Genomic DNA, 27,057 nt, shown 5'->3' on the forward strand with positions numbered 1-27,057 from the left:
GCTTACACGTACATCAGCTTCACAATGGGAATATTTAGAATGATAAGGAAATGAGGAAGCATACCAAGGCATCTGCTACTGCCTCCTCCACGTCGGAGCCTGTGTTCAGGACTCGCATGGCACTGACAGAGGATGACAGTCGGCTTGATTGGCTGATCCCATACCCAGGACCTATTTCAGACAAAGAAGGAAAACTATTGTGAGAGAGTAAAAAAATGTATCAGGTTGGGACACTTTAAAACTTTTATGGGGGCGGGGGAAAACCAATGGGGCAAAGCATTTTAAAAGCAATAATGTATTCTCTGGGCACATTTAGTTTTTGGTAAAATAAAAGGGTAAAGGCAATTTACATCATTGACGTGGAAAAAAAAATTAAAGAATAGTAGCTATGATTCATTTATGACCAGGTAGATAGAAGAAGCATGGCTGGCATACTAAGGAATTGCTAGTCTATAGCCCTGTAATTAATCCAGCTCTATCAGTGAGACAAATCTCATCTCTCCATGGGTGAACCACAGAGTAATTCAGAACAAAGATTAATTCTCACACTAGTAATGATTAGGGATCTCAACTAAGTCACACAAGGAATTACAAGGAAAAAAAGTTCTAACTATTACCCTCTGTCATTCAAGATAGGTTGCTTTAATTCTATAAGTGAGGCCTATCATTTGTGCCTGGCATTCTGAGGTACAGGAAGACAAACCAGAGATAGATTCTTCCCCTTTACTGTTTTCTATACCATCATTTACAATTAAAATACTTCATCCACCATTTTGGTTTTTTTTTTTTTTTTTTTTTTGAAACATGTACAAAGATGAAGTACATAACTAAGAACATAAAACAATTCTACAATTAAAAATGGCATAACTTAGGTTATAGTAAAGGAAAGCATCCATATTCCAGTGAGAAAAATGTTCAAATAAGGTTGTTGACTGGGAAAAAGTTACTTGGGGGAAAAGAAAAAAAAATTTAAAAAATGAGTTATTCTACAACAAATTAAATTTAAATAAAAAAACAGCTATTTTAAAACATGAATATTATTCAATGAAACAAAAAAGGACAAAAATCTGAGATGAATGCACAGATGATAGTGAAAATGTACTCATCCTTCACCTGAGGCCCCATACACATCAGGGGCGTAGAGGGCACCAGTAGATCTGGAATGGTGTCTGGAGGCTGGAATAACAGGACCATACAAACCTCATCTATTACTACAGAAACAAGGAATAGTGGCAGCTCTACAGTCAGGCAAGGGAGTTAGTTAACACTGGTATTACTGTTAATAGTTAAGGATCAGAATATTGCCATATAGGGCTACTGAACATTAGCATTACAATATCACCCTTGACACAAACATATCTTACACCTAAGTGGACAGAAGACAGAGGTCTATAAGAGACAGAAATTAAGTATTCAAATGGAAACAAATGTCAAAAGTACAAGTGTGAAACAAATAAACAAACATTGTAGTTTAAAAAAAAAAAACCACTATGGTAACTAGTAACTAATAATAATCTTATGCCCTTTAATCCTGACACCCAATGAGGCAGTTATTACTATTCTATTTTTACAGATGGGGAAACTAAAGCATAGAGAGGTTAATAATTTGAATCAAAGCCACACAGTAAATGAAGGACCTCAGTATTTGTACTTTTCCAAGGCCCTTGTTCTTAAACAGTTATATGTTTCACCTTCAGATTGTTCAAAAGAGAACATACTTCATTTAAGACAACATAAATATTTTCCATAATGATTCATAAACTCTGCATTCTGTATCAGATTATTTAAATATCAAAGTACATTTGAATACCAAAAGTTATAACATAACCAAAAAAATTAGAAATTTGTGATTTCTCCCCTATATATTTGCTCTAGACTTTAAATTTAATATATTTTGCATTTTAGATCTTAAAATCCTGATTTTCATAACATAAATCTTTCTCTAACACACAGAAACAAATAAGAAAAAATACATTACTTTTATTTTAAAAATTATTCTTTTTCAGATATTTTAATTAAAGCTATTAAATTCCATTTATTACATGAATCACTCTTTCCTTTGCCACAGGACAAATCTTAATGAGGAGAAAGGACTAAACAGAGAATGTTTCACAAAATATTTAATCAGCCCCTGAAAAGCGATTGGTGTCATTAGTATCATGTATTAATATAGATGTTTTAATTTTACCTAACAGAAATAATTTCTAAAATGGTGAGAAGAATTGAACAAATATGGAAATACCCAGTGAATGAAAATCTTTGAAAACTTTATGGAAATTATAATTAAGTTAGCAAGTAAGAGGTACCACTCATGTGTTTGTAATAAACTAAGCCTTTTTTTGAATCTTGTTCTAGAAGTAAATGGAAACAAAGGGTACAAGTTCCAGAGAAGTTCAGCTTTGATTTATTTTGATACTTTGGGGCCCTCACCCTGGCCTTGTGCCAGTATTATCACTGTGACTGAATGGGATTCATTGGCTGAAAAGCAATATTCGAGTCACAGTCGACAAAAGAATTCCATCAAATATACAAATAAACTAAGGGCAACAGAATGCAGGCAAACATAACAGAAAATGGGAATGGGGAGGATAACTTAATCTCAGGGAATGCTACACTATACCTGTGAAATGCAGCATCCATATGTAAATAAAAGAGCTATAAAAATTAATTCTTCTAAAATGATGTTATTAAAAGGTGTTATTAATCAACTTTAGCCCAAATAAGAAGTTACATTAGAATCAAGAAAACAGCTTGCTCTAAAAGTAAAATTTAAGTAATTAAATTTTAAATCCAAATTTAATTTGGAGGTTTTGAGATGAATCTAGAAAATTAATAACTAATATCTCTTAAGAAATAGGCACGTTAACAATGTTAGCTTTTTAAGGTATTAGTAATTGCCATAAATTTTCGCTAATCTCTGACTATAAGGTTTAAATGGTGCAAAAACATGTTTTGGTTTCTTCATGATTATCTTCACATTTTTCAGTAGTTCTGTAGTATCAGCATTATACAAATACAGTTGTTATACCATTAAAGAACTCTGAGATGCTTGTCACTAGCATAATGAAACTGCTTTCCAGGATGAAGTGATTAGAGATGCAGGAAGCAGTGGTGGAGCAGTAGTTGTAATGAGGACAAAGACAACCATGAAATTGAGTCCTCATTGTATGCCAGGCACTGCCCTGAGGGATTTTTCTTATATTCTCTCATTTATAGAGTCTTCAAAACAATCCTAAAAAGGAGGTGCTATTATTATCCTTATTTTCTAGATGAGAAAACTCAGGCATAAAAAGGTTACAGAATGGGGATATGAACCCAGGTCATCTGACTGTAGGACTCTACGACCACACCAATATGCTACTTTCCTCAGCTTCTCAAGGTTGTATGCTTATTTTATACAAATACGGGACTTACTTCAACTTTTAAAATCTATATACATAAGGATGTACCTTGTATGTATGTATTTATGTATATATATTTGTATGTATATACACTCCACAAACTAAGACTATTATAGCTGAACTAAAAAATAACTCGGGCAAAGTATTTACTATATATCACCTTAGTGACACAAGAACAGTTTTTTTCCCCCGATACCTTCCCACAGAGCAGAGGGAGAGAGGGAGACTGACAACTGGGGCCAGAACACAAACAATAAGGGGTGAGGATATCCATGTCTGTGTTTCTGGTTTAATGGAGTGTTCTAAATCATCACAGAGCAACCTGGTGATATATTTGAGTCTGATGGCCCAGAAAATAAGAAATTAATCACTAGGAATTCTATCCTAACATGTCTATCTGATAGGAAATAAGAATTCCAATGATTCCTCTAAATGCGAGACTTCCCATGAAAACCATTTATCCTAATCTATGCCAATTATTGGTATTCCAGAGAGGCATTTGTTACCGCAAGACAACATGTACACTTATGTTCTAATTAAACACCCCAAAGTCTAAAGAGCAAACTAATTATTACAGTAAACTACATTTTGTGGAATTAAAAAAAAATTGGAAACAAAATAATAGCTAAAGTAGTTAAAATGCTGAAGGATCATGCAGAAATTCTACAATTCTCAATGTAAAAAAATTCTGTCTCTCTAGTTATCCTAAAAATACTAAAGATTTTGAAAAACATTTAATATTTTTATAATTCAGGCAAATACAATAGGATAATTAAGGTTACAATACAATGTCTTTCACAGCAGTGACATGACTTGAACTAATATATGGGAAATGACTGTTAAACAGCAAAATACTATAAAAATGCTAATTCCTCTCACTGACATCAAGTAGCTTATATATTATTTTCTAGCACTCTTTCTAGTAACCTAAGTGATCTAAGTTGTAACGTCAATATTTCTGCTGAAAAGGGTAAAATATTTATTTTATCAAACAAAATAGCCCTTATTTCATTTGAGTATATTTTAAACACTATCTTTAAATTTTGTAGGTTTATTTGTTAAGAAAAATCTTGAGTTCAATATTCTGCAGTTTAAGTCCATGTGACATTTACTCAATTATGAAGGCAGTTTATCTATACAATGACTAACTTGCTCATTGAAGATTAAAAAAATGCCAAAGGAATTTCCCACACATAACTTCCTGACTCTTCTCAAAAAGACAGAAACAACATAGGGGCAAAGACATAGTCGAGGAAAACTAAATCCAGGGTATGTTCAGATTTTCACATGGTGGTAACACCTAGGAGAAAAGCAATGCACCCCACTCCTGCCCAAGCACTTACCAAGGGGCTGAAAAGAGCGAACAGGACTTGTGTCCCTGCTGCTTTCCCGACTAGCTTCCCGGCTGCAACCCTGACTCACACTTGGTCGAGGAATACGGCTGCTTCGGGCTGGCATTAATCAACAGGGGAGAAAAAAGAAAGCAAAGGTTGCATTTTTTGATATTTTGGTTTTATTTTTCTTTCTTAAAAGCTGATGAATAAAGTTTTTCTAAGGTTGAAAAGAAATTACCAGGAATACAGGTAAATTTCTTGAATGTGGTTTCTAGTTTATATGAGATTAGAAAGGTAAAGTAATATTTTACTAAAATAAAAAGACTGCAAATACAAAGAAGATTTAAAAACATTGTAACACCTAGTAAAGTTCAATTTTTTTTCTTTTGTTGACTGAACTATACACTTCCATCACACTTTTGGTATCTTAGGTCAAAATCTTTATTTCAATAGAAGAAAAAAATCTTTCCATATAAAATATTAAAGTATAAGATTTATCCTTAAACTTTGAGCTCAAGATAAAGAGGGAGAAATGAGCCAATGCTTTTAAACTCCACCCATCTTCTGGCTCCTTAAAAAAACACTCAAATACAAGTAGGGAAAGAAATAAGCAAGTAATGGAAAATCTAGGGGCTAGTATTGACTAACAGTGAGGTAGAGACTTTAAAATAATGTCTGGAAAATCAACAGAAGTGGAAACCAGCCTGAATGAAAACTTCAGAGGCGCTGGGGAAGATACATTGAATAGCAGGCTGAGCATAAGTGAAAAGGACAGTAATTCAAAGTCTGGAGGTCTAAAAGAAGTCTATGCCACCCACTGAACAGACATTCTCAGACAAGTAAGGCCTCAAAAAGTTTGATTCCCATATACAATTTCTTAGGAATTTATTTGAAAATGTATATGAGCAAAAAAAAAAAGGGGGAGTAAATAAAAAAGACCAGGGGGTGGCAGTGGGGTGGTAGAAGATAGAGAAATTGAGAGACAGGTAGATAGCCAGATAGACAGACAGATGATACAGACATATAAAGATAAGATTTTATATAGACTGATCCTGGATCCAAGAGGCAATGTTGATCAATCAATCTCTGGAACAATCAATTCCAAAGGCTGTACTGCCTCCAAACTTTTCAAATAAATATCCAATAAATTTCTTTTTATCATTTAAGCTGGTTTCAATTGCAATTCTGTAACCTAAAATTGAAAGTACTCTAACCAATACACAGAGAAACAGAAAGGTGATTAGTATTTGAACAAGGCTGACCGATAATATAAATGTCAAATATAAGCAAATAACTTATATACATTTAATTATGTTAAAATGTGTATATTTGTATATACACATATATTCATATATATATGGCAAATATTGTGAATCACATAATTTTATGCTTTAATATACTAGCTATATATTTCAATGTTCTACTGAATAATACTTTTAAGATAAAATACCTAATTTATAACCTATATTTCAAGTCAATTCTTCTTGAATATTTAAGTGGTTTTCCTCTGGCTTATAACGCCTAATCATATTGCAAAGCCTTTAATGCAACCAAAGCCTGAAATACAAAGGACACTCAAGTCACTCAGAGAAAATCTTACCCACTGAGAGCCTGGATGGACTAGCCTCTCTGCTACAGCCCTGGCTCCGTGGTATCTTGCTTCTCTTCTGTGCTGAAGCTGAATTGACCAGGACTCTTTGAACACCAGAGCTCACAGTGGATAGGGCAGTCGTAGTCAGAACTCTTCCTGGAGACCCAGATCGGCTGCCAGCTGAACACCAAACACATTCAAATATTAAGATATGAACTCCAAGAGAACTTGTAAAAAAAAAGATAAAAAGTTCAAGAAATACATCTGAGAAAATGGCATGTTCTAAGTTCAAAGGAAATGGACTGAAGATTTATACATAATTGTAACCTGGAAAATAAAGGTACATATGACTGAACCAAAAATCATCTAAAACATACTTTCAGTTTTGGGGAGTACAGGCTACTATGCTTAAAAAGGACAACAGTATTATGATTTTCAGAACCCAAATCGTATATAAGATTTCCAGAGAAACTGCTTATCTGACAATACATTTCTATGGCTAAAATGCTAGGTTTTGAAAAAGACAGATACATAAAAGGAAAAAAAGTAAATAATTTATTATAGCTATTATTTTGGTTAAGAATATAATAATCATTTGCTTCATGTTAAAACAGTTTGTCTGCTGAGATGCCTCTGAATGGGTATGACAAAGTTATCTACCTTGCTACTAAATATATTTTGTAGTTTTTACAAAATTAAATTTTAAATGGTTATAAAATTGGGCCAGCTGAAAAAGATACTTGAAGAGGAGATACTAGGCTGCCTTCAAATATCAAAAGGCTCTCAGGTGGTCAGTCTGTGATACAGAGGTACTGAGAGAAGACCAAGACCAAAGGGTAAATATATCAATGAAGACAGACGCCTTCCAAGCTAGTGATTTTCAGTCTTAGAAGGCAGAGGAGATGTGGTCAGGCAAATAGAGTGGGGCTGCCGAACAAAATCTTTTCAGAATTGGGGTACAGGTTAAAAAAAAAAGTTAAGAAAGAGGGTTTTCAACTAGAAGGGCACAGGTTACCTTTTAAGGGGATAAGTGCTCTGTTAATCAAAGCATTTGATGTCTGTATTAAGTGGGAAAATGGATTAGATAACTCCAAGATACAATCTAACTCAAGATTCTTGATAACGTTACAGAAAATATTAAACTTGCACTTAAATAAATCTTCATGAAAGCAACATTTTCCCTCCATGTAGTACCACTTTTCCTACCCAGTAAGGCAGCCACCATTCACCTGTATAATCTTACCCAATCATGCTTCATTTCCACAGAGCAAGGTTCAAAGTCTCCAGAGACAATGGGGAAAGCAGGGAATGTCAGTAGGGAAGAGCACTGAGTGTGGGCAGGGAGTGATGGGAGGCCTGTACTGAGGAGAGAAGGGCCTACCCTTTTTTTTTTATTTCTAGTCAGCTCTGACATGAGGTAATACCAGCCATGTCTTAGGATTTTTCAAAACTGAAAGCTTTGAAGTTTTCTGATTTTTATCATGCTGAGTAGGCCAAACAGTACAGGGAATGGAGGCAAGCCGGATGTAGTACACTGGCTGTTGATTTGTAACCCCTGCTACAGTTCTTGGCATGGTCTCATATTACTAATGCTTAATTCCTAAACTTTACCAGCACACAAAATGAAACTTATCTTCCACTGGTGACAGCCACATTATAACCCAAAGCAGTATTTACAATGAAATTAGCAATTTACTATTTGAATAGAAGTAATTCTAAATTATTGCAGGTAAATTATTCAAGTCTACTTTAAAATGATGGCTTATTTGAATGTTTCATGACACTTCAGGCGAAGAACCTTCAAATCAGGTTTTTTTCACTATAACTTTAAGGATACTCATAAAGCCCCTATTTTTTCCATGCAGTTTCTAAACTAAATATACAAAACAAAACATCCAAACACCCAACATGCCACAAACTCACAATGCAAGATAAGCTGATGAAAAATTTTATGGGAAAACCTGCAACAATATAAAAAGTATAAATAATGAACTGATCACAAACAATATGGTTATTCGGTTATAATCAATATGAATTGGGACGGGGTTGGTGGGAGATACTGGAGATTTTCTTTGAAATATGGGTCTATTCAGCAAACAGGAAACGTGGTAAAGAAGCAGAGTAACCACTCCACCTACTGTAGGTTTATCACTCCCCATATATTTAAATTCATTCATGCCTTCTCCTAGGAAATAAAATTGGCACTGTTCATTCTGCTTAAATCATTACCCTTTCTTCTTCAAAGCCCCCGCATCCCAACAACAGTATAATTTTAGTGTCCGTGACAAATTTTGGAATTATTTATATTTAGAAGAAAATAACAAGGTTCTTTCCCCAGCAAAGAACCTACCAAGGCTGTAAAACAGTGTTAATTATTTCTTCCAGGAAAACCACAGAATTAAAGAAAAATGGCATACGATACCATGCTATTAGAAAATAATTTGTAAAACTCGAAATTGGATACTTAATTTCTCTTCCTCTTTTTTCAAACTACTATTTTATAGTTTAATGAGATATTTTCAAGGCATCATTAGTAAAACTCCTTTGATTTTGAATGTTTATACTTGTGGGATCAACTTGGATAATTTAAATAATCCAGGGTTCTGTTAACAAAATAAAAAGAGGCCAAAGAAAAATAACTGATAATTTTTTGACCCAATTTGTTTACAAAATAACGGAATACACTGTTTAGAATTTCTGCTGAATAGAACCCATTCTTTATAATGAAAAAGGTGATCAAACAACAGATGTACACATAAAGTCCATAGATTCTTACCACCAATGGTATTAGCAGATTGTGATCCTGAACAAGTGTAAAGGTAGAATTAGGGTAAGGGTTTTAATCCATGAAGAGGGAAGGAGCAGATTTAAAATGGATGGCAAATGGAAATAAGAAAGCTTTAGTCAGTTCTCAAAACCAAAAAAAACCCTAAAGCAAAAAAAAAAAAAAGCAAACAAACAAAAAAACCCCAACCCCAGATGTTCTGATAAAAGCAGTACATTTAGTAATTTTTACAGCTGATAAGCTGAAACCAGACACTCATGTACAAAGCAGATGAATAGAAGTTGCAAAACTAAATGTAAATTCTTCAGCTTTTCTCCTACTGATAGAACAAAATCCAAATAATTAAATGTTTAAGTTTTTACTTTTTAAACATTTAATTTAAAACTATAGGCAAGGAAGGATTACAAAGCTTATAGCTAAAGAAAAATGACACAAAAAAGCTGCAAATTTTAAGACAAAGACAAAAAACATACAAATGGGGCAGGAGGTAAAGTTTTGGACAGGCTGTGCAATCATTTGCACACAACCAATCACTACCAACAAAAAAGATACAACTCTAACATAAATATAAATCTGCAAGTCTCTCCATTGGATCTGCTTTTATTTATTTTGGTTAGCCATCAGAACCCACCTGCTTTGATTCAAGAGATTTTTTTCCTAAATGATGATACAAAAATATGGAAAGACCATGCAAACCCTAATGAATTTTTTTCTAACAAAGTAAAGATGGAGATCACAGTAATATTTCTATGAAAATATGCTATAAAGAAATATTATATTACATAAAGCCACAATATCTTTTTTCAAAAGAATCAGGAATGAAATGAGTGTTCATTCAAAATATGCAAGCAAACAAATAAAAACTCTTCCAATACCATTCAAAATCCAAGTGATTTTATCTGGGAAAGTCTTCTGATGCTAAAGGCCTACTAGATCTAAAAAGCTACTCATGCTCTCATACTTCATTAGAGGATCTGAAGTACCATGGCTCAGGTTTCAAAGTGAAAAAAGCACACAAATGTAAAAATTTATTTTATTTTTTACCGACATGATTTGCAGTTATAATGCATCTAAAAGGGAGGTCCCTAAGTAATATCTTAAAAAAAAACCATACACCAAACAGTTTGAACTCTTTGCTCTGGGTTCAGTTTTAATATTATTTTAGAAGTGAACAAAATAAAAACCTTACATAAAATTAAGTTTTATCCTTAAGACACTGGACAGTTTCTGGTTGCTATCCTTATTTTTCTTTACGCTCTAAATTTCCTAACTTCACCATTATTTATTTCTCTGTTTCCTAAAGGTGACAGAAAGAACAAGACACAGAAATACACAATGGAGTATAGAAGTCAATTTACATTAAATTAAGAATAATGAGGACAATTTTATCGGCTAACATACATAGCACTTACTCTGGGTCAGGCACTGTTTTAAGTATATTAAATATCCTACATCATTTAATACTCACAACAATCCAATGAGTTAGATACTATTATACTCCTCATTTTAAAGATGAATACACAGAAATACAGTGAGTTTAAATAATCTGAAAAAGTCAGGATTGAAACCTAGGCAGTATGGCTCTAGAGTTCATGATCTAAAACAAATCAGAATTTCTCAAACTTGCCATCTTGTTAAAAAACAGATTCTGGCATAAATCTGGGGCCGGACATGTGATTCTGCATTTCTAACAAGCTCCCAGGTGATCCTGATGCTGCTGGTCTGTGTACCACATATGGAATAGCAAGATTCTAAATTACTGCACCATACTTCTAAAGATCAATTACTCTAAAATATACAAGATCAGGGTATGATGTGATACATAATCTATTTCTAATTTGGTTAGGAGAAAAGCCCTTGTCTAGAGGACAATTTGCCATTTTTACTATTTGTAAATAATCCATCTGCAAATCAATTTTATTGAGTATTTCTGCTTATTTCACAGGATTTTTGTTGAGTGCTGTCATCCTTACTTGGCCTGAGGAGAAGAGAAGAATCTGATAGGTAGGACTTGTATAATCACTACCTTTTCCCCCCTTCATTCCCCCCATAAACGCTAGCTCTTTTTCCTGATACCAAAGAAGAGGATCAAACTTCAGGACTTGTTTAAAGAACAGAGAAATAGGGTATCCATATCCTGATAAATCATCTAAACAATGGAAGACAGTTAAATCCATTTCTTTCCAGGAGCCAAGTATGTAAAAAAACCACTACAATTACTTCCCTAGAAAAACTTCCTGTTTTTTAGAGATAAATGCTAACGAAAATCTCTTGGTAAAGAGGAATGGGAATAGACTTTTTAAAATTAATAATGCCATATATACATGTGTCACTATTCAGGAGCATGTAAAGATGGATCATTCATTTTAACCTAGACCTCAAAATTGTGCTTTTTAATAATAGTGCTTATGAAGAACTCAGCTTCCAATGAAATAGCAAAATTATACATCTGAAATTTAACAAGGATTAGAACAGAATTGGTTATTTCAACTTATGTTTCTTGACTGCAAATCAGTATGTACCTTCCCAAAATGATAACCAAAAATAAGATATTAAAATAAAATTTAATTTAGGGCAAGGGGAAGGAAGTAAGATACTACCTATCTGTCCTTGAATAGCATTAGTTGGATGCAACCAGATTTTGATACTGACTTATGGCAATTATTTTGCCTCTAAAAAGCACAATTTTCCACATTTGCAAGTTTCTAAGTAGACTGTGAAAACCTTAATGTTGAGGATTTGGGCTATTTAAAACATCTCCATGCAAAAGTTCTTTTTAAAGCAGATGAAATTTTTCTTTCTAAGTGGCAAATATCAATGATGCAGCCCTAATAACACACCAAAGACAAGACAACACCCACTCAAAAAATTCCAAAACATGCACAACAACTGACCCAAAACATTGAAAAGATACCTTCATTTTTGTCAGGTGATGATGAACCTAAAGTACAGAACAAGAACTCAGTTTGTGGCTTGTCTTTTTTGAAATTAGTTTTGTATTTATCCACTGGTGAATCTCCCAATACAGTAATATACAAGGAACACATATCCTAACATATTGATAAATACAGAAGGCATGATAAGCAATACATACGCTGTGACTGAGACACCATTTTTGTTCGACTTCTTCCTCTAGAATCTGTCTTGGCATTTCCCATGCCAGTGAGTGGTGCTGAAAGCTTTGCTCTCACCCGGCCTAAGGAATAAAATATTTCCATAAATAAAGGCATTTTTCTATAATAATTCTTAGAAATGAAAAAATCAAATTATAATTTTCTAATTAGGTGTGCTTTTCAAGTATGTGTTAAATTCTTTAATAATGTAATTATTACTTATAGGTTATATTTTCCTTAATATTTAAAAATATCTACTTTTTTTTTTAGAAGCTTACTTTCCTTAAAGGGTAAGAATAAAGTATAACTAAAAGAGTTCCACTCTTTGTTTGATACTATTAGTCCAGTAAAGTAGAGTTATAATTAAGATAATGATCACAAATTTGTCACTTGTTAATTAATTGGTAGTTACAATTCTAAATTTCAGTTTCCATGAAATTTAGCTTATTCTCAAATCCAGCCTATAGTTTTACATATATCCCTAATCTTAGAAACAAAAACCCAAACAATCCTTTTGACCAAAAATGTATTTCTAAAGGGATTTGCAGCAAGAGATATTAATAGGTAAAATATTTACTCTTTTTATCTTGTGCCAAAAAACATCAGATTACTGCAGATGTATATGCACATGTTTACCATTCTTCCTCCAACCAATAAATTTCATTTATAAGATGATGTGAGGAAACACAATCACATGAGAGCTGGCATGTTTCTCAATACTTTTTTTTTCTCTACCTCCCTGTTTCACCCCTTTCTCCTCTCCTACTGTACCACCCCTCTCCACAAAACCAGGTGAGAAACATCTTTATCCTATTTCTAGAGCTATTGAACCAAAGGAGAAAATGCTTATTAGAGTGCTTAAGTAAGCTGTCATTTATAAAAACAAGTGATGATAGAATATACTACTAGCAGATACTTTGGTGTTTCTTAAGCAACAGCCTTAACCACAATCAAATCAGAATTAGGAACAAAAACAATCATAAAACAGGGCTCAGTATCCTTTTTAGTTAAAAGGTACAACTGGTAGGGCAGATATTAAACACATAGCCATATTAATTAGGAAAAAATATACTGAAGACTAAGGAGAAATTACAAAATTAAGAAATGAGAGAAGATAAAAGAGTAAAAGCAACTAGGAACAAAATAGAAGCAAAACAAGAATACAGTTGATAGAGTCCTAGCAATCTACCAACTTCAAGTCTCCTAACAAGTCCAGAGTTCAGGCCTCTTGCCCTTGTACAGAGTCTATCAGAGTAGGACACAATGCTCTCCCGACTAAGAGGGAAAACAGAAAGACTATTTTTGAATAGGAGAATTTACCCACATTTTATATAAGGAGGAAATTTGGATATTAAGTGTTTTGACACCAGTATTCCTAAACTATAATACCACAGTGCCAGAAATCATGTTTTTATCAAGTACTTCAATCTAAAATTTGAAATCTGAAAATATTCCAAATATATCAGAATAAATATGAGACCAAAAAAGTTACATCTACTTGGATTGTATTATGAGAAAATGTCATCTATGGGAAACTTAGAGGAAAAAATGTGCTTCAAATAAGTTTTATAAGACAAAACTTCATGCAAAGTAACTATGAAGTCCGAATTTTTTTCTTTCTACAAATTCAAAAACAGTAAATAATTATTTTTTAAAGTATACTTGCTCCTTAAAAGAAAGTATTATGTACAACAATTTTGTTGTAATCCCAAATTCAAATCAAATATCCTATTTCCTATTCACTTATTCAAAAATAAAAGATACATTTAAAAGCAGACTAAACAAATGTTTTCAAACTCCAATGAGATGATTATATAACAGTGGAATGTGCTTCCCCCAAAGTATAAATGGATTGGAAAAAACTAAAAAAACAAAAACACAAAAACAAAACAAAAGAAAGGCATTAATGTCACTATAGGAAAAAAATGAAATTATGTACTACTTTTATATTAGATATTATTAAACATGTTAAGCAATTATGTTTTTTTCAGCATGTGATGATCTAAGATACAAAGCAAAATCACAAAGAATTAAAAAAAAAAAAAAAACTGGCACATATATCTTGCACAACCTAAGATAAAATGTACAAATTATATAGCAAATTATACAGATTTGCAAAAAATTAGCCTACTTTAGTTTAATATTTAATTTCTACTAATGAAAATATTAATGTCGAGGTATTTGTGTTACTAACAAAATATATAATTCTTACCATCTTCAGATGCTGTTCCTAAATAAGAGAAATAAAACAATAATATTTCAACAAATTCTGCCAACACTGATATTAAGACCTACCTCATGAACCCCACCCAAAACTAAAATGAAAAGTGTGAAAACAAATATCTTCTAGTCTGAAAACCTTAGTTTAACTTTAAAAAGGTTCATTTTGAGAAAAAGAAATTTCAGGTAACCCAATGACTCGCAACATCACTCCCCACACACAAAAGGTTAAAACTAGGCGATTGAAAATGGTAATTTTATTCTAACACTTTTATCTGCTGTATTCCATTTTTAAAATCGTGAAGAAAATTAGAGAAATTAGTCACTCAAGAAAGATGCAACTCCATAATTACTCTTCTTTGTCAGTAAAGATTTTAATAGACCTTTCTTAATTCTTTCCATGGATTTTCAAAAGGTAGCCCATAAAAGAACTAGAAAAGCTACTTGACAAACAAGGAAATCAAACCTATGACATAGACCTCATAACCAGTATTTTTAAAGCATCTACAAAGCCAAAGACCTTTCAATTAAATACATCAGCTATTTACTCAACGCTTTTGTGCACTCCATGTAGTAAAAAATGACCATGTAAAAAATCATAACACCTTACTTAGTACTGAAGGGCAATATATATATATATATTTATTTACGTTTATTTTTTTTACATAGGATTGAACATCAGTGAGAGTAACAGATCATAAAACAGAGATGACTACTCAAGTATTTCTGACCCAAATAAGAAAATATTTTGATCTAGAAAGTGATAATAATTTGTTTTTAAAGGATCCAGAATATCAGTATTAGAAGTGATATCTAAGGGACTAACTATAGAAACGATCTCTTGATGGACTGTCATTGAATAATTTATTTTTATTTATGAAATACTGTAAATGTATACAAAAGTAGAGTCTAATATAACTAATAGTTATGTATCCAACCCAAGATTAAATATATGTTCCATTTCATTAAAATGAAAGACATTAAATTGATTTTCAGAGTTTATGAAATAATTGACAGAAAAACATACAATTCTCCATTTCTTCCTAGGCCCTTTAAAGGAGATGCTGTACTCATAATGTGACTTACAGATGTAATATCTTATTGTAAGTTCTTAAAAAAAGCTCCAGTTCCTAGATAACATTATGGTATCTGAAGAAGTACAGGGTTACTGTAAAAATAAGCTGCCCAGCATCAAACAAAAATACCACACGGGTGTTATTGAACCAAGCAACTAAAAATAAACTGCAACCATTTGATTATTGGAATAAAAAGGCCAAGCTTAAATAAAATCAATTTTGACTGTTCAAATTCCACTCTTAAAAAAGGCAGTGTCTGCAATTTCCATTTCATATTCATAAATAATATGAACTTGTGAAATGTGCCCTTTTGTCTCACTCTGTATCAAAGTTTGAATCGAATGACTTATGAAATTCATTTCTGTTTACAGAGGCCAACATTTTAGAGGAAAGATTAAAGAAACAGGGAATATTCATAAATACTTCTAAGAGCTCAGGCAAAAATGTTTAAGGTAATTAACTTCCAATAAATAGTAAGCTTGTATTTGAGTGGACTGGAAAACAAAACACGAATATACCTATCCAAAATCAATCACAGAACTAGGCAGCCACTTTCATATTAACAGTGTTGCTAAATAAGTAGTATATCCTCAAAAATTAAGAGAAGAATGAACAAAGATATTTTATCAACTCCAAAAAAACCCCATAAAAATTTTTAGGAGAATTAAAAAAGGGAGTTCTTACCATCCATCTTGTCAGAAGTATCCTCTTTGATGAAAAAGCAAGCAAAGAACAGAGGAAAACTCAATATATTAGAATAAATGACTTTACAGTCCCTAGAAAACATTTTTTAGAAAAGAATTCATAGCACAGACATATATATCAAGCTTTTTCTCAATTAAAACATATTAGGAAATTAAACAACGTGAGGTTCCTATCTATGTGAGATAGACTATACCTAATGTACTAAAAGGAGAAAAAAACAAAAACCAAAAGCCAAAAAATGATAATGTGTCTAATTTTCACCAGCCTGGAGAGAAAACAGTGAAGCATATGTCCCATCCTTGGACTCTTGCCATTATCAAGCATATCCTCTACTTTGGTCTGTTGAGTTTCTTTCATAGTCACCTCACCTGGCTGCTTCTTTCCCTGTTTATCCTATAATATAATCCCAAATTCCATACTTCAGATCGCTCTCTCATCATCATCTGCCCCCCACTCCCTGAGTTTTAGACAGGCACACCTGGAAAGAAACACTGCACACATGTTGCTTCATTCATTGCTGGACGAAGCAGCACTTTCTGTGCAGGGTTCATCCTTAGTTCTGGGAGGAAGTCTGGAAGCCTGTGCCCAGCCTTCTCCAGACTCCACCTGATGAGTCTTTTCCCTTGCTGACCCTTTGGGTATCCATTTGCAGTAATAAACTTCAGTCAAGGTGCGACAAAGTCCCTAGTCATACTCTTCTTCCTGCCACTGCCCCCACGAACAAAAATAAAAACGTCTGAATCTAATTCTTTCCTTATTTCCTTCCCTTCTACCTCAGTGAAACTGGTGACCAAATCCAAGGCTAATTTCCAGCTATGTTCTATATACCCCATTCCTCATGCCTTCAACAGGAACTTTAGGCATGAATTATCTCCTCTCATTCTTGCATTTCCAAGTTTTCCTTCTCTACTGACTCTACCTTAGCATAAAAACAAATTTAATTCCTCCAATCTTAAAAAACAAAATTTCCTTTACCTTTAACACAATTATGCTAATATTTTATTACTCTGAAAGCACCTTACAAGAAAATATAAGTATGAATTTTAATAGGAATGTTATACCTAGACTAGGTACCAAGCTCACAGACTGAGTTTTGCAAAGAAAAAAAAAAGGCTTTCAAGTTAAACAATAATTAGTAACCAAAAGTTTAATCCCAAGGATTCTCACAAAACATACTACAAATGACAGCATGAAAAAACCTTACACAGTAACTCAAAGTTCAGGTCTACACTGTGCCTTACTTAAACTGGCAGGACATTGGTATTTTGAATAGTCTCAAATTTACAAATATAGGATGTTATAAAACAGCTATGCATACATACACAGCAATCACATAAATAACTTATGACCTAAAGCAAAGCTAAAAAACTAACTTTCTCAAAACAACAGATTCTACACCAACTGGGCAACTGCCCAGTGTGAAGACAACTTGGATTTTTAAAAAATAAGGTGATAGTTTTTATTTTTTACCAGCTGGTTTGTGTTCATAGTAACTTTTTAAAGATTGCTTGTTCAATTACAAAGCATGCTATATCCCAGCTATAGACAAAACTAAAGGTCTTGATTCAATTTTGCCAGTTTTGTTTCTATAATATTAAAACGTCATACTTTAACATGACAGGATTTAGAAGTTCATTATCAGTCCCAGAAAGACTAAACAAAATTCAAAACAAATTCAATTTTGCTTAAGGGAACCTTGTATACTAACAAATTCTTGGTATTACATGCCTCATATGATCCATTTCAAACCACAGAGAATTACATCTTCATGTGTGTCACTGTTACAAGAGACAACAAACAAATTCAAACAGCTAATACATCTTAAAAAGGCACCAAGCTTATGAGGTTTCAAATAAAGCTTGAATTTTCTGTACATACTCCTGTCAAACGAAGTTATTTCCTGTACACCACTCCTCTTGCAAACTGATCTTCTATTTCCTTTCATTTGACCTAAATCAGTCAAAAGACCCAGAGAAGGAATCAGTATGACTTGTGGTTTCCTCCCCAAGACAGTGATCTAGAACGAGACCTGATTGGCTGCAAGACAATCCTCTCCATGGAAAGCAGTTTTGGGTTTTAACAAGCTAGAAATGGTCAGAATTTGCTGAAAAGGTTTTGCCAGGTGTTGCCTTGGATTTAGTTGGTTAGCAAAGGGTGTTTTGTGGATTTTCTTGTTTGTTTGTTTGTTTGTTTTGTTTGCCAAAGGCTGCTGCTGTAGTTCTTATGAAGACATTTGATAAATAAACCGTTGAGCTGATTGGCCAAGAATGTGTAGGTCATGAAGATTTCCATCTATGTTTTCTTCTAAAAGTTTTATAGTTTTAGCTCTTATATTTAGGTCTTTTATCCATTTTGAGTTAACTTTTGGTACATGGTGTGAAGTAGTGTGCAACTTCTTTCTTTTACATGTGGCCATCCAGTTCTCTCAGCATAATTTGTTGAAAACACTATTCTTCCCCATTGAATGGTCTGGGCACCCTTGTTGAAAATCAAGTGACCATTAAAATATGGGTTTATTTTTGGGCTCTCAATTCTGTTCCACTGGTCTGTCTGTCCTTATGTCAGTACCAGAAAGACTTGATAACTGTAGCTTTATAAAGTAAGTTTTGAAATTGGAAGTATATATCCTCCAACTTTGTTCTTTTTCAAGTTTGTTGCAGCTATTCTGGGACTGCTGCATTCCCATATGAACTGTAGGATCAGTATGTCAAGTTCTCTAAAAAGACACCCGGAATTCTGAGAGGGATTACATTAAATCTAGAGATTAATATGGGGAGTACTGCCATCTTAAAAATATTGTCTTTGTATCTAAGAACAAGAGTTATCTTTCTACTTATTTAGGTCTTTAATTTCTTTCAACAGCATGTTGTTTTCAGTGTACAAGTCTTAGACTTCTTTAGTTATATTTGTTTCTGAGTATTTTATTCATTTTGATGCTATTTTAATTGGAATTGCTTTAATTTCATTTCTGAATTGCTCATTGCTAATGTTTATTTTATTTTATTTTTTTTTTCAAGAAACATGAATACTTCTTTAATATCATCAAATATCCAATTGTCTCAAAAAATCCAATTTTCTACAATTTATTAATCAGGATCTGAATAAAGTCTACATGTTGATATTGGTTCTTTGTCTTTTGAGTCTTTTTTAAAAATGCATACTTCCCCCCCATTACGGTTTTTTTTTTTTTACCTTCATTTTATTGAGATATATTCACATACCACGCAGTCATACAAAACAAATCGTACATTTGATTGTTCACAGTACCATTACATATTGTACATTCATCACCTAAATCAATCCCTGACACCTTCATTAGCACACACACACAAATAACAAGAATAATACTTAAAGTGAAAAAGAGCAATTAAAGTAAAAAAGAACACTGGGTACCTTTGTATGTTTGTTTGTTTGTTTCCTTCCCCTATTTTTCTACTCATCCATCCATAAACTAGACAAAGTGGAGTGTGGTCCTTATGGTTTTCCCAATCCCATTATCACCCCTCATAAACTACATTTTTATAGAATTGTCTTCGAGATTCATGGGTTCTGGGTTGTAGTTTGATAGTTTCAGGTATCCACTACCAGCTACCCCAATTCTTTAGAACCTAAAGAGGGTTGTCTATATTGTGCATAAGAGAGCCCACCAGAGTGACCTCTCGGCTCCTTTTGGAATCTCTCTGCTACTGAAGCTTATCTCATTTCCTTTCACATCCCCCTTTTGGTCAAGAAGATGTTCTCCATCCCACGATGCCAGGTCTACATTCCTCCCGCGGAGTCATATTCCACGTTGCCAGGGAGATTCACTCCCCTGGGAGTCTGATCCCACGTAGGGGGGAGGGCAGTGATTTCACCTTTCAAGTTGGCTTAGCTAGAGAGAGAGGGCCACATCTGAGCAACAAAGAGGCATTCGGGAGGGGGTTCTTAGGCACAATTATAGGGAGGCCTAGCCTCTCCTTTGCAGCAACCGTCTTCCCAAGGGTAAAACCTATGGTAGAGGGCTCAACCCATCAAACCACCAGTTCCCTATGTCTGTGGTCATGTTAGCAACCATTGAGGTGGGGTAGGCCAATACCCTGCATTCTCCACAGGCTCCTCAAGGGGGCACTACATATTATTTTCCTTGTTTTTTTCCTTTTTTTTTTTTAACCTTTTTTTCCTTTTTAAATCAACTGTATGGAAAAAAATTAAAAAAAAAACAAAAAAACAAAAAAACAAAAACATACAACAAAAGAACATTTCAAAGAGACTGTAACAAGGGAGTAAGAAAAAGACAACCAACCTAAGATAACTGCTTTACTTCCAACGTGTTCCTACTTTACCCCAAGAAAGTTACATACTACAGCAACATTTCTGTGAACTTGCTCCTACTATATCCATCAGAAATTAACAGACCATAGTCATTCCTGGGCATCCCCAGAACGTTAAATAGCATATCTGTTCTTCTTGGATAACTGTTCCGCCTTCCTCAATTGCTCTCTATTGCTAGTTCCCCTACATTCGACATTATAAACCATTCGTTTTACATTTTTCAAAGTTCACATTAGTGGTAGCATATAATATTTCTCTTTCTGTGCCTGGCTTATTTCGCTCAGCATTATGTCTTCAAGGTTCATCCATGTTGTCATATGTTTCCCGAGGTCGTTCCTTCTTACTGCCATGTAGTATTCCATCGTGTGTATATACCACATTTTATTTATCCACTCATCTGTTGAAGGACATTTGGGTTGTTTCCATCTCTTGGCAATTGTGAATAATGCTGCTATGAACATTGGCGTGCAGATATCTGTTCGTGTCACTGCTTTCCGATCTTCCGGGTATATACCGAGAAGCGCAATCGCTGGATCGAATGGTAACTCTATATCTAGTTTTCTAAGGAACTGCCAGACTGACTTCCAGAGTGGCTGAACCAATAGACAGTCCCACCAACAATGAATAAGAGTTCCAATTTCTCCACATCCCCTCCAGCATCTGTAGTTTCCTGTTTGTTTAATGGCAGCCACTCTAACAGCTGTTAGATGGTATCTCATTGTGGTCTTAATTTGCATCTCTCTAATAGCTAGTGAAGCTGAACATTTTTTCATGTGTTTCTTGGCCATCTGTATTTCCTCTTCAGAGAACTGTCTTTTCATATCCTTTGCCCATTTTATAATTGGGCTGTCTGTACTATTGTCATTGAGTTGTAGGATTTCTTTATATATGCAAGATATCAGTCTTCTGTCATATACATGGTTTCCAAAAATTTTTTCCTATTGAGTTGGCTGCCTCTTTACCTTTTTGAGAAATTCCTTTGAGGTGCAGAAACTTCTAAGCTTGAGGAGTTCCCATTTATCTATTTTTCCTTTTGTTGCTTGTGCTTTGGGTGTAAAGTCTAGGAAGTGGCCGCCTAATACAAGGTCTTGAAGATGTTTTCCTACATTATCTTCTAGGAGTTTTATGATACTTTCTTTTATATTGAGATCTTTCATCCATTTTGAGTTAATTTTTGTGTAGGGGGTGAGGTAGGGGTCCTCTTTCATTCTTTTGGATATGGATATCCAACTCTCCCAGCCCCATTTGTTGAAAAGACCATTATGACTCAGTTGAGTGACTTTGGGGGCCTTATCAAAGATCAGTCGGCCATAGATCTGAGGGTCTATCTCTGAATTCTCAATTCGATTCCATTGATCTATATGTCTATCTTTGTGCCAGTATCATGCTGTTTTGGCAACTGTGGCTTTATAATAAGCTTCAAAGTCAGGGAGTGTAAGTCCTCCCACTTCGTTTTTCTTTTTTAGAGTGTCTTTAGCAATTCGAGGCATCTTCCCTTTCCAAATAAATTTGATAACTAGCTTTTCCAAGCCTGCAAAGTAGGTTGTTGGAATTTTGATTGGGATTGCATTGAATCTGTAGATGAGTCTGGGTAGAATTGACATCTTAATGACATTTAGCCTTCCTATCCATGAACATGGAATATTTTTCCATCTTTTAAGGTCCCCTTCTATTTCTTTTAGTAGAGTTATGTAGTTTTCTTTGTATAGGTCTTTTACGTCTTTGGTTAAGTTGATTCCTAGGTACTTGATTTTTTTAGTTGCTATTGAAAATGGTATCTTTTTCTTGAGTGTCTCTTCAGTTTGTTCATTTCTAGCATACAGAAACATTACTGACTTATGTGCATTAATCTTGTATCCCGCTACTTTGCTAAATTTGTTTATTAGCTCTAGTAGCTGTATCGTCGATTTCTCAGGGTTTTCCAGATACAAGATCATATGATCTGCAAACAATGACAGTTTTACTTCTTCTTTTCCAATTTGGATGCCTTTTATTTCTTTGTCTTGCCGGATTGCCCTGGCTAGCACTTCCAGCACAACGTTGAATAACAGTGGTGACAGCGGGCATCCTAGTCTTGTTCCTGATCTTAGAGGGAAGGCTTTCAGTCTTTCACCATTGAGTACTATGCTGGCTGTGGGTTTTTCATATATGCTCTTTATCATATTGAGGAAGTTTCCTTCAATTCCTACCTTTTGAAGTGTTTTTATCAAAACCGGATGTTGGATTTTGTCAAATGCTTTTTCAGCATCTATTGAGATGATCATTTGATTTTTCCCTATCGAATTTTTAATGTGTTGCAATACACTGATTGATTTTCTTATGTTGAACCATCCTTGCATGCCTGGAATGAACCCTACTTGGTCAAGGTGTATGATTTTTTTAATGTGTCTTTGGATTCGATTTGCAAGTATTTTGTTGAGGATTTTTGCATCTATATTCATTAGGGAGATTGGCTGGTAGTTTTCCTTTTTTGTAGCATCTTTGCCTGGTTTTGGTATTAGATTGATGTTAGCTTCATAAAATGAGTTAGGTAGTGTTCCATTTTCTTCAATGTTTTGAAAGAGTTTGAGTAAGATTGGTGTCAGTTCTTTCTGGAAAGTTTGGTAGAATTCCCCTGTGAAGCCATCTGGCCCTGGGCATTTATTTGTGGGAAGATTTTTGATGACTGATTGGATCTCTTTGCTTGTGATGGGTTGGTTGAGGTCTTCTATTTCTTCTCTGGTCAGTCTAGGTTGTTCATATGTTTCCAGGAAATTGTCCATTTCCTCTACATTATCCAGTTTGTTGCCATACAGTTGTTCATAGTATCGTCTTATAAGTTTTTTAATTTCTTCAGGATCTGCAGTTATGTCACCTTTTTCATTCATTATTTTGTTTATATGGGTCTTCTCTCTTTTTGATCTTGTCAGTCTAGCTAGGGGCTTGTCAATCTTGTTGATCTTCTCAAAGAACCAACTTTTGGTGATAGTTATCCTCTCTATTGTTTTTTTGTTCTCTATGTCATTTTTTTCTGCTTGAATCCTTGTTATTTCTTTTTTTCTACTTGGTTTAGGATTGGTTTGCTGTTCATTTTCTAGCTTCTTCAGTTGCTCCATTAGTTCTTTGATTTTGGCTCTTTCTTCCTTTTTAATATATGCGTTTAGTGCTATAAATTTCCCCCTCAGTACTGCTTTTGCTGCATCCCAAAAGTTTTGGTATGTTGTGTTCTCATTTTCATTTGTCTCTACAAATTTAGCAATTTCTCTTGCTATTTCTTCTTTAACCCACTGATTGTTTAGGAGTGTGTTGTTTAACCTCCAGGTATTTGTGAATTTTCTAAGTCTCTGATGGTTATTGACTTCTAATTGTATTCCATTGTGGTCAGAGAATGTGCTTTGAATAATTTCAATCTTTTTAAATTTATTGAGGCTTGTTTTATGTCCCAGCATATGATCTATTCTGGAGAAAGTTCCGTGAGCACTAGAAAAGTATGTGTATCCTGGTGATTTGGGATGTAATGTTCTGTATATGTCTGTTAAATCTAATTCATTTATCAGATTGTTTAGGTTTTCAATTTCCTTATTGGTCCTCTTTCTGGTTGATCTATTTATAGGAGAGAGTGATGTGTTGAAGTCTCCCACAATTATTGTGGAAACATCAATTGCTTCCTTTAGTTTTGCCAGTGTTTCTCTCATGTATTTTGTGGCGCCTTGATTGGGTGCATAGACATTTACGATTGTTATTTCTTCTTGTTGAATTGCCCCTTTTATTAGTATGTAGTGGCCTTCTTTGTCTCTCAAAACATGCCTGCATTTAAAGTCTATTTTATCTGAGATTAATATTGCTACACCTGCTTTCTTTGGGCTGTAGCTTGCATGAAATATTTTTTCCATCCTTTCACTTTCAATTTCTTTGTGTCCCTGTGTCTAAGATGAGTCTCTTGTATGCAACATATTGATGGTTCATTTTTTTTGATCCATTCTGCGAATCTGTATCTTTTAATTGGGGAGTTTAATCCATTTACATTCAATGTTATAACCGTGAAGGCATTTCTTGAATCAGCCATCTTATCCTTTGGTTTATGTTTGTTATATATATTTCTCCCCTCTCTCTATTAATATCCTTTATTGTACCCATACCGAATCTCTTTAGTACTGAACCTTTCTCGAAGTCTCTCTGTCCTTTCTTTGTTTCTCTGTCTGTAGGGCTCCCTTTAGTATCTCCAGTAGGGCAGGTCTCTTGTTAGCAAATTCTCTCAGCATTTGTTTCTCTGTGAAAAATTTAAGCTCTCCCTCAAATTTGAAGGAGAGCTTTGCTGGATAAAGTATTCTTGGTTGGAAATTCTTCTCACTCAGAATTTTAAATATATCGTGCCACTGCCTTCTCGCCTCCATGGTGGCTGCTGAGTAGTCACTACTTAGTCTTATGCTGTTTCCTTTGTATGTGGTGAATTGCTTTTCTCTTGCTGCTTTCAGAACTTGCTCCTTCTCTTCCGTGTTTGACAGTGTGATCAGAATATGTCTCGGAGTGGGTTTATTTGGATTTATTCTATTGGGAGTTCGCTGAGCATTTATGATTTGTATATTTATGTTGTTTAGAAGATTTGGGAAGTTTTCCCCAAGAATTTCTTTGAATACTCTTCCTAGACCTTTACCCTTTTCTTCCCCTTCTGGAACACCAATGAGTCTTATATTAGGACGTTTTATATTATCTATCATATCCCTGAGGTCCGTTTTGATTTTTTCAATTTTTTTCCCCATTCTTTCTTTTATGCTTTCATTTTCCATTCTGTCATCTTCCAGGTCACTGATTCGTTGTTCAACTTCCTCTAGTCTTGTACTATGAGTGTTCAGAATCTTTTTAATTTGGTCAACAGTTTCTTTAATTTCCATAAGATCATCTATTTTTTTTTATTTAGTCTTGCAATGTCTTCTTTATGCTCTTCTAGGGTCTTCTTGATATCCTTTGTATTCTGTACTATGGTCTCATTGTTCATCTTTAGTTCTTTGAGTAGCTGCTCTAGGTGCTGTGTCTCTTCTGGTATTTTGATTTGGATGCTTGGGCTTGGGTTATCCATATCGTCTGTTTTTTTCATATGCTTTATAATTTTCTGTTGTTTTTGGCCTCTTGGCATTTGCTGAACTTGATAGGGTTCTTTTAGGATGTGTAGACCAACTGAAGTCCTTATCTCTAATTTATCAGATCTACAGCTTCGTGGAGTACACTTTCTCTAACTAACCAGCAGGTGGCGTCCACGAGCCACCTGTTCTCCACAAGCCAGTTATCCCCTGCTGTGCCTTTTTGGTGAGTGGGGGAGTGAGTCTTGTGGGGTCCAATTGGTGTACCAAGCTTGCGTGTGTAGTTGGTGTTGCCCGCCCTGTATATGGGGCGTGTTTCTGGGCAGTCAGGGAGGGGGGGTGGCTATAACAATCAAATCTCCCTGGTGTTCCTGGAGTTTTAAAGCTGCTGCAATAGTCTAATCCTTCAGTTCAGTCCTGCCACAGTTTGTCTCTGCCACTGACCAACAAGTCCTTGGTATTGGTGTATGGCTCCTGAGACTTGCAAGTGGGTCCCTCTTCCAGGCCGTGCACCCCCTGGTCCTCTGTTGAGGGATGACTGTGCTATGTCACAGGTGAGTGCCGTCCCCCAGGGCGGTTCTGGGCTGCTGGGCTGTGTAGGGAGGCTCCAGGTCTGCTGAAATGATGGCTGAATGGGGCTTTGTTAATTCACAGTGCTCCACCTTCCCAGCTCTGGGACAATCAGCTGAGGTTGCAGGGAAGGCTAATGTCCACGCCCAGTTTTGTGGAGTGTGCCTGTTATTTGAAGCACTTCCGTCACACTGGGTTGTGTGGGGCAGCTCTGGGCTATGGGGCTGTCGATGGGCAGGAGTGTTTCCTGTCCACCAGGATGATGGCTGTGAACAGACACCCCCCTTTTCTTGGGAAGTTGTGGTGTTTAGTGAATTTTCTCAGCCACTGGATTATTGCCTTTTGTCTCAGAGCTCTCTTAGTTCTGCTCTTGTCTTGACCTGCCCAAATTGCAAGTCTTTGAAGCTTTCTGTATTGGGCTTCGTAGAGTAATTGTTTTAGAAAAAGAAAAAAGGGATTAAAAAAAAAAAAAGGGCCCTCCTCACAGATCTAATGGATTATTGAAATGCCAAGAGACAAAGCAATTAGGGCCATTAAGGAAAGGTCCCCAGGGCAGAGAGATCAGCTTTTCTTCAGGATTTGCATATGAGCCTGAGGGCCTGAGCTCTGCCCTTCCCCTTTCTATGTTCACCAGAACTCCAAAAATCCTCCACTTTTATTTTGGAGTTTTTCGTGTTGTTTTTTTCTATGTGTGTCTCCTCTCTGCTGGGCTGGCTGCTCTCAGATTCTCTGGTGTCTGGTCTCAGTCTATCTATGGCTGGAGTTTGGATCAGTAGAATGAGTTTCCGATAAGGGCTGCCACTGCAGTTCTCCCTTCTCCTTCCCGGAGCTGACAGCCCCTCCTCCCACAGGACTGAGCCTGGCAGGGAGGGGCGAGGGTCCCCTGGCCGCAAA

At 34.9% G+C, this 27,057-nt stretch overlaps 1 protein-coding gene across 15 annotated transcripts in view; it reads right to left on the minus strand.

Annotated features, from left to right (window-relative positions):
- The window catches only part of CLASP2 (cytoplasmic linker associated protein 2), a 279,413-nt gene that overhangs the window by 102,431 nt on the left and 149,925 nt on the right, over nt 1–27,057 (minus strand). For 5 of the 15 annotated variants that reach the window (XM_037846785.1, XM_037846779.1, XM_037846770.1 and 2 more), the window contains 7 exons: nt 16,205–16,228; nt 14,437–14,454; nt 12,206–12,307; nt 6,336–6,506; nt 4,745–4,852; nt 1,114–1,176; nt 65–171 (listed from right to left, as the gene is read on the minus strand). In XM_037846785.1, coding sequence (XP_037702713.1) covers nt 65–171; nt 1,114–1,176; nt 4,745–4,852; nt 6,336–6,506; nt 12,206–12,307; nt 14,437–14,454; nt 16,205–16,228 — 593 coding nt within the window. The remainder of the gene's footprint in view (nt 1–64; nt 172–1,113; nt 1,177–4,744; nt 4,853–6,335; nt 6,507–12,205; nt 12,308–14,436; nt 14,455–16,204; nt 16,229–27,057) is intronic. The other 10 variants (XM_037846840.1, XM_037846798.1, XM_037846833.1 and 7 more) reach the window with 3 other exon arrangements.

The sequence above is a fragment of the Choloepus didactylus genome, chromosome 1, assembly GCF_015220235.1.
Source record: "Choloepus didactylus isolate mChoDid1 chromosome 1, mChoDid1.pri, whole genome shotgun sequence".
Taxonomy (NCBI): domain Eukaryota; kingdom Metazoa; phylum Chordata; class Mammalia; order Pilosa; family Megalonychidae; genus Choloepus; species Choloepus didactylus.